A 7,470-nucleotide genomic window follows, 5' to 3' on the forward strand; every position below is an offset into this window, starting at 1 on the left:
CAGCCCCTTCACCAAACATTCTCATACACGAAATTAAAATAGAAAAAACAAGCAGAAGAAACTACAAAAAAATCTACTACAATTACAACACCATATCAACATAAAACTACATAAGCTACAATACAATACAACACAAAACCAGAGAAAAGAGAGAGGAGAGGTAAGTACATACCTTAGTTGAAGAATGGGTAAGAGGAATGGCGGTGGGGGATGTTGATATGAGTGAAGAAGAAGGAGAAGAAGAAGGGATTTGGGGGTTAGGGTTGTGAAGAGAGGGAGATGAAGAATTAGAATGAGAAGGGGGTGCTGGTAATTTTGATATTTGGGGGAGGTGGGTTTTGTTATAATAGGGGGTTATTAAATTAAAAGAAGAGGAAAAGAACAAGTAAAATGGAAAAAAATGAAAAATACCTAGTACCCACGCGGTCCACCGCAGCCGCGGTGGGTTTAAAATCGTGAGACAGAAAGTTTACGCCTCACCGCGGTTTACCGCAATCCATCGCGGTCGCGGTCTGATGTAAAATTTGAGGCAGAGAGTTTGCATTCCATCGTAGTTTACCGCGGTCGTGCCGCACTCGTGGTGCTGGCGTTGTTTTTTTTTATGAACACACTAACAACAACATTCGTGGGTTGCCTCCCACGCAGCGCCTGATTTAACATCGCGGCACGACGCAAGCATTTGATCATCACTCTTCATTCGCGTACTGGGGCTCTTCCAAAGTGATTACTACTCTATCCCCTTTTTCTTCAGCCATTCCAAGGTATTGTTTCAACCTTTGCCCATTTACTGTGAACTTATTTGTCCTATCTTCTAATTTAATCTCGACAGCTCCACTTAAGAATATTTGCACCACTCTGAAGGGTCTTAATCATCGAGACTTTAACTTACCCGGAAACAATATCAATCTCGAGTTGTAAAACAACACTAAATCTCCGAGTTTGAAGTTTCGATCCAAGATGTTCTTATCATGCATTAATTTCATCCTTTCTTTGTATAATCTAGCACTCTCAAAGGCCTGGAACTTGAATTCCTTGAGCTCATGTAACCCAGTGATTCTGTTAGTACCTGCTGTCTCCATGTTTAAGTTTAACTGCCGCAATGCCCAAAGTGTTTTATGCTCTAGCTCAATTGGGAGGTAGCATGCCTTGCTAAATACCAACTTGTATGGTGACATACCAATTGGGGTTTTGAAGGCTGTGCAGTACGCCCATAATGCATCATCCAATTTCTTTGCCTAGTCAGTCCTTGTTGCATTCACTATTTTTGTGAGGACACTTTTAATCTCCCTGTTGGATGCTTCAACTTGCCTGCTCGATTGTGGATGGTAAGGGGTGGTCACTTTATGACGAACTTCATATTTTTCCAACAGCCATGCGAATGCTCTACTGCAGAAATGGGTTCCGCCATCACTGAGTATAACTCTTGGGGTACTAAAACGTGTGAAAATGTTCTTCTTTAGAAAGCCTAGTACCCCTTTAGCATCATTGGCCGAAAGAGCCACTTCTTCGACCCACTTGGAGACATAGTCAACTGCTACCAATATGTACTTGTTACCATACGAGCTAACGAATGGCCCCATAAGTTAATCCCCCACATGTTAAAAGTCTCCACCTCTTGAATTGTGGTTATTGGCATCTTGTGTCTATGAGATATGTTGCCAGTTCTTTGGCATTCATCGCAGCTTTTAACCCAAGCATGGGCATCCTTGAACAGAGTAGGCCAGTACAAGCCTGACTCCAACACCTTAGTTGTTGTCCGAATTCCTCCAAAGTGTCCACCATATGGTGAAGCATGGCAAGCCTGCAAAACAGAATGTTGATCTTTCTCGGGGATACACCGCCGGATCATGTTATCTACACATATTTTAAACAACAGAGGTTCATCCCAATAATAATACCGACAATCACGAAAGAACTTTTTCTTTTGTATTAAGGAGAGTTCATAAGGTACAATACCACTTGCTAAATAATTAGCATTATCAGCATACCATGGTGCCTCCTCCATTGTCATTTCCAGTAACTGATCATCCGGGAATGTCTCTGTTATATCCTCAACCTCTACCTTCTTTTCAGCTCCTTCCAACTGTGAAAGATGGTCAGCTACTTGGTTCTCTCTCCCTTTTCTATCACGTATCTCCAGATCAAATTCTTGCAACAGAAGAACCCAACGAATCAAGCGTGGCTTTGACTCTTTCTTTTCTACCAGGTACCTAATTGTTGCATGGTCAGTGTAAACCATAACCTTCGAGCCAATCAAGTATGCCCTGAATTTGTCGAATGCAAAAACGATAGCCAACATTTCCTTTTCCGTCACGGTGTAATTGAGTTGTGTACCGCTTAGCGTTCTGCTTGCATAGTAAATCGGGTGCATCAGTTTATCCTTTCGCTGCTCTAAGACTGCTCCTATGGCATAGTCACTTGCGTCGCACATGAGCTCAAATGGCTGCTCCCAGTTGGGTGCAAAAATGATGGGTACAGTCACCAATCGCTTCTTCAGCTCCTCAAATGCCAACCTACAATCATTAGAAAACACAAAGGGGTGATCCTTTTCAAGGAGTTTGCATAATGGGTTAGCAATTTTGGAGAAATCTTTTATGAATCGCCTATAGAACCCGGCGTTCCCAAGGAAACTTCTCACCGCCTTGACTGAAGAGGGCAGTGGTAGTTTTTCAATCACGTCAATCTTAGCATGGTTGACCTCAATTCCTTTACTGGACACTCGATGCCCCAGGACTATCCCTTCCTGAAACATAAAATGGCACTTCTCCCAGTTCAACACTAAATTTGTCTCCACACATCTTTTGAGCACTCTTCTTAAGTTGTGAAGACAGACCTCGAATGAATCTCCCACCACGGAGAAATCATCCATAAAGACCTCCAAAATATCCTCCACCATGTATGTGAAAATGGCTAACATGCACCGTTGAAATGTCGCTGGTGCATTGCAAAGCCCAAAAGGCATTCTCCGAAAGGTGAAGATGCCATACGGACAAGTGAAGGATGTTTTCTCTCTATCTTTGGGGCTATTGATATATGATTATACCCCGAATATCCATCCAAGAAACAGAAGTGCGATCTCCCGGCCAGCCTGTCCAATATTTGGTCACTGAAAGGCAAGGGTAAGTGGTCCTACCGGGTGGCTGTGTTCAATTTTCGGTAATTCATGCAAATCCGCCATCCCGTGACTGTACGAGTTGAGATCAACTCATTGTTCTCATTTTGCACAACAATCATTCCCCCTTTTCAGCACACATTGGATAGGGCTGACCCAATTGCTATCAGAGATGGGGAAGATGATTCCCGCATCTAACCATTTGATCACTTCCTTCTTTACTACCTCTTTCATGTTCGGGTTCAACCTTCGTTGATGTTCTCTAGAAGGTTTGTGCCCTTCTTCCAAGAGAATCTTGTGCATATAGAAGGCTGGGTTGATACCCTTTATGTCTGCCATGGTCTAGCCAATGGCAGTCTTACTTTCCTGCAGTACCTGTAAGAGATGTTCTACCTGCACATCTAGCAAACCGGATGATATAATAACATGCAAAGTAGAATTAAGTCCTAAGAAAACGTAGCCGAGGTGATCTGGGAGCGGCTTCAGCTCCAGCTTGGGTGGTTCTTCTACTAATGACTTTGCTGGAGCTGTAGCCCTTTTTTCTAACTCAAGGGACTCGAACTGAGGTTCCCTTTTCCAGAATCCTTGGCCTTCTAGTGCCATGACCCACTCAGCTAACCTTTCACCATCCATCTATTCTAAATTTGTCAAACATGCCTCCAATAGATCTTTAGTAGTCAGGGTCACATCATCTTCTTGTAGGATCACATCCACTGCCTCCACTAGAGAGCAATTAGCATATTCACTGGGTCTCCTCATAGATTGTTGAACATTGAATATGACTTCTTCATCGTTCAGTCTCATTTTTAATTCCCCAGTCTCACAATTGATCAGTACTCTCCCAGCGGCCAAAAATGGCCTACCTAAAATGATAGGTATCTCCTCATCTACCTGACAGTCTAGAATAACAAAGTCTGCAGGGAACACGAACTTCCCCACTTGCACCAACACATCATCAAGAATCCTAGTAGGCCTTTTTACCGTGCGATCAGCCAATTTCAGCAGCATCGAAGTCGATCTAGCTTTGCCAATGCCCAATTTGGTGTATAAATCCAGAGGCATCAAATTTATGTTGGTTCCCAAATCACATAATGCCTTTGCAAAGGTATAACTCCCAATCGTGCATGGAATAGTGAAGCTACCTGGGTCGGGCATCTTTTGAGCCATCGGTCTGGTCACTACTGTGCTGCAGGTCTACGTTAGAGTCACTATGGATAGGTCTTGAAAATCAAACTTCCATGACATTAGGTCTTTCATCATCTTCGCATAACCTGGCATCTCCCTGAAGGCATCCATCAAAGGAATATTCAACTGAATTTGACGCAGCATCTCCATGAATTTCTTGTATTGATCTTCCTTCCATTGTTTTACCAGTCTCTGAGGGAATGGTGCATGTATCACCCTTTGTGCACTGCTTTCTAGCTTCTCTCTATTGGGGTTCTGTGGTACAAGAGGCACCACCTGTTCTGCAGCTTGTTCATTTACCTTAGCCTTACCCTTTTCATCTTGACCTTGTTCAACCACCACTTCAGTCAGATTTGATGGTTCATCTACCTCTAGTGGAATTGGAGTGGCTGGCGTAGTCTCTTTGCTGGCTTGTGCAACCTCCTGCTCTTTGTCTAAATCTCTCCTATTCCGGAGACTTACTGCCATCAGCGGATTCGGGTTTTGCTCCTTGGGGTTAATATTTGTGTCCGTTGGCAATGTTCCCTGGGGGCGGTTGTTTAACTCCATAGACAACTGCCCCAACTGAGTTTGAATGTTCTTTATAGCTGAATCATGTACTGCCAAATTTTCTTGCATCTTACCATTTGTCCCAATGATTTGCTGGAGCATCCCCCTGATCTCTACCATGTTGTTATCTTGTTGTTGAGGAGGTGGCTGATATGTCAACTGTTGCTGGTTCTACTGTGGGTAGCCCGATTGTCTCTAGTGGTATGGCACCATTTGTCCTTGAACTTGCATGCCCCCAGGCCGAGGCATGTTGGGTCTGTATTGCTGATTTAGTGCTGATCTCCACTACTGTCCTCCTTGTCTCTGACCCCCAAAGTTGTTAACATAATTCATGTCTTCCCTTGCCCCTTGATTTTCACTTCTTCGCTCCATGAACACACATAAGACTGATTAACACAGGGTGTACACAGTCCTCCATTTGTCGTGTCAACAATATGCACCTGTTTCATACCCATCTCATCTATCTTCTTTGTCAAAATACTCATCTAAGTCATAAGTGTGGCCATGTTCTCTGCATGCGAATTATTTGGGTCAAGAGGAACTGAATGCACTATGGGTGCTAGTGTTGTACCTCTAGTCATCCACCCTGAATTCTGGGACATCTTGTCAAGAAGGACTTTGCACTCGGTGAATGTCTTACTCAAAAATGCACCTCCAGCTGAAGCATCCACATTGGCCTTTAAATTATCAGCTAAACCCATGTAGAATCTCTGGACAAGCATCTAGTCTGGAATGCCATGGTGAGGACACTTTACCAGAATCCCTTTAAATCTTTCCCAAGTTTCTTGCAAGGTCTCAGTCGGTTGCTGCTTGTACTACAATATTTCATCAATCTGCCTTGCAGTCTTGTTGGACGGGTAGAACTTATTCAGGAACTGCTTTACTAATTCCTCCCAGGTGACAATGGAATTGATTGGGAGTGAATTCGGCCAAGTCTGAGCTTCCCCAGTCATAGAGCACAGGAACAGTAATAGCATGATAGCTTATAGGGTCACATTTGGTTGCCTTTGAGTCACACAAATTGACAGAAAGTTTTTCAAATGTTGCTGAGGGTCTTCAATGTGTGACCCGGAAAATAATCCTTTATTCTGTAGCAGATGCAGCATGTTGTTGGTGATCTAGAATGTCTCCGCTTGAATTGCGGGCAAGAAGAATTACCCTATTTATGATTTGGAGTTGGCTTCCATTGTCCACGTGTTGAAGATTTGGAGGCATTATCTCTATGGTATGTCTTGTGAGGTGTTTATTGATCATTGTAGCCTCCAATATTTGTTCAAGCAGAAGGATCTCAATTTGAGGCAGCGGATATGGTTGGAGCTGCTAAAGAATTATGATATAACTATCCTGTACCATCTGGAGAAGGCCAATGTAGTGGCCAACGCCTTGAGTAGGAAGGCGGTGAGTATGGGCAGTTTGGCGTATATTCCTATTGGGGAGAGACCTCTTATAATTGACGTTCAGGCCTTGTCCAATCGGTTTGTGAGGTTGGATATTTCGGAGCCTAATCGATTCTTAGCTTGTGTGGTTTCTCGGTCTTCCTTGTTTGATCGCATCAGAGAACGTCACTATGATGATCCTCATTTGCTTGTCCTCAAGGACAAAGTTCAGAACGACGATGACAGAGATGTGACTATTAGTGATGATGAGGTATTGAGGATGCAGGACAGGATATGTGTGGCCAATGTAGATGGGCTTTGGGAGTTGATTCTAGAGGAGGCTCATAGCTCGCGGTATTCCATCCATCCGGGTGCCGCGAAGATGTATCAGGATTTGAGACAGCACTATTGGTGGAGGATAATAAAGAAGGATATTGTGGAATTTGTAGCTCGGTGTCTCAATTGTCAGCATGTGAAATATGAGCATCAAAGACCGGGTGGCTTGCTTCAGCGGTTAGAGACTTGCTTCAGCGGTTAGATATTCCAAAGATGAAGTGGGAGCGGATCACCATGGATTTTGTTGTTGGACTCCCACGGATTTTGAGGAAGTTCGATGCTATTTAGTTGCCAGGTTGTCAGCTGTGGGTTGAGCCCAATCATAAAGTGCAGCTTCTGGCATAAGATGTGCCACCACTCTGACGTTTGGGTCAGCTGGCTCATCCCTGATGTTTTCGTTGACGTTCTCTACGTCACCCATGTCAATTTCAAACTGGTGGGGTTGTTCTGATTGTTGGATTCTCTTGTTGGAACAGTTCAATGCCCTGAATGTTTTCTCGGGGTCTGAAAGTCCTTCAAGCAGTTCTCCAGTCCTCGAAGAATTTCTATGCATACACATGAATTCCACAAGAGTTCAAACGTCAGAATTTCAAAGAAAATTGTTTAACACCTTTGGAAATTGATTTGAACTAATAATTTTAACACTACTTCTAAGTTGTAATAAATAACACCGTTAGTTCCCCGGCAATGGCGCCAAAATTTGATAACGCCCAACTATGCCTTTTAAAGGACAAAGTAGTCGCTGCAAATATAATCTGATTTTAAGTCCAAAATCGAATCCTCAGGGAACTAACCTATCTATTGCATTCTACGGCAATGTTATTATCAACTCAATCAATATCTAGATGCAAGATTTATGATCAATAAAGATTGTGTTTTTTTGTTTAACTACTTCAACTACTATTAAAAACA

General features: G+C 43.2%; 1 protein-coding gene and 1 non-coding gene across 2 annotated transcripts; one reads left to right on the plus strand and one right to left on the minus strand.

Moving 5' to 3' along the window:
• Positions 1-3,745: 3,745 nt before the first annotated feature.
• LOC138873124 (uncharacterized) lies at positions 3,746-4,279 on the minus strand. The gene has a single exon (XM_070151561.1). The coding sequence runs from the start codon at positions 4,277-4,279 to the stop codon at positions 3,746-3,748; it is 534 nt and encodes a 177-aa protein (XP_070007662.1).
• Positions 4,280-5,578: 1,299 nt separating this feature from the next.
• LOC138874223 (small nucleolar RNA R71) lies at positions 5,579-5,685 on the plus strand. The gene has a single exon (XR_011401267.1). It is a non-coding gene; the product is annotated as a small nucleolar RNA R71 (small nucleolar RNA).
• The last annotated feature ends 1,785 nt before the right edge of the window (positions 5,686-7,470 follow it).

The sequence above is a fragment of the Nicotiana sylvestris genome, chromosome 7, assembly GCF_000393655.2.
Source record: "Nicotiana sylvestris chromosome 7, ASM39365v2, whole genome shotgun sequence".
Lineage (NCBI taxonomy): Eukaryota > Viridiplantae > Streptophyta > Magnoliopsida > Solanales > Solanaceae > Nicotiana > Nicotiana sylvestris.

Excerpts from the sequence above, each read along its gene's own strand:
- LOC138873124 (XM_070151561.1), bottom strand. The coding sequence starts at position 4,279 with ATGGCTCAAAAGATGCCCGACCCAGGTAGCTTCACTATTCCATGCACG.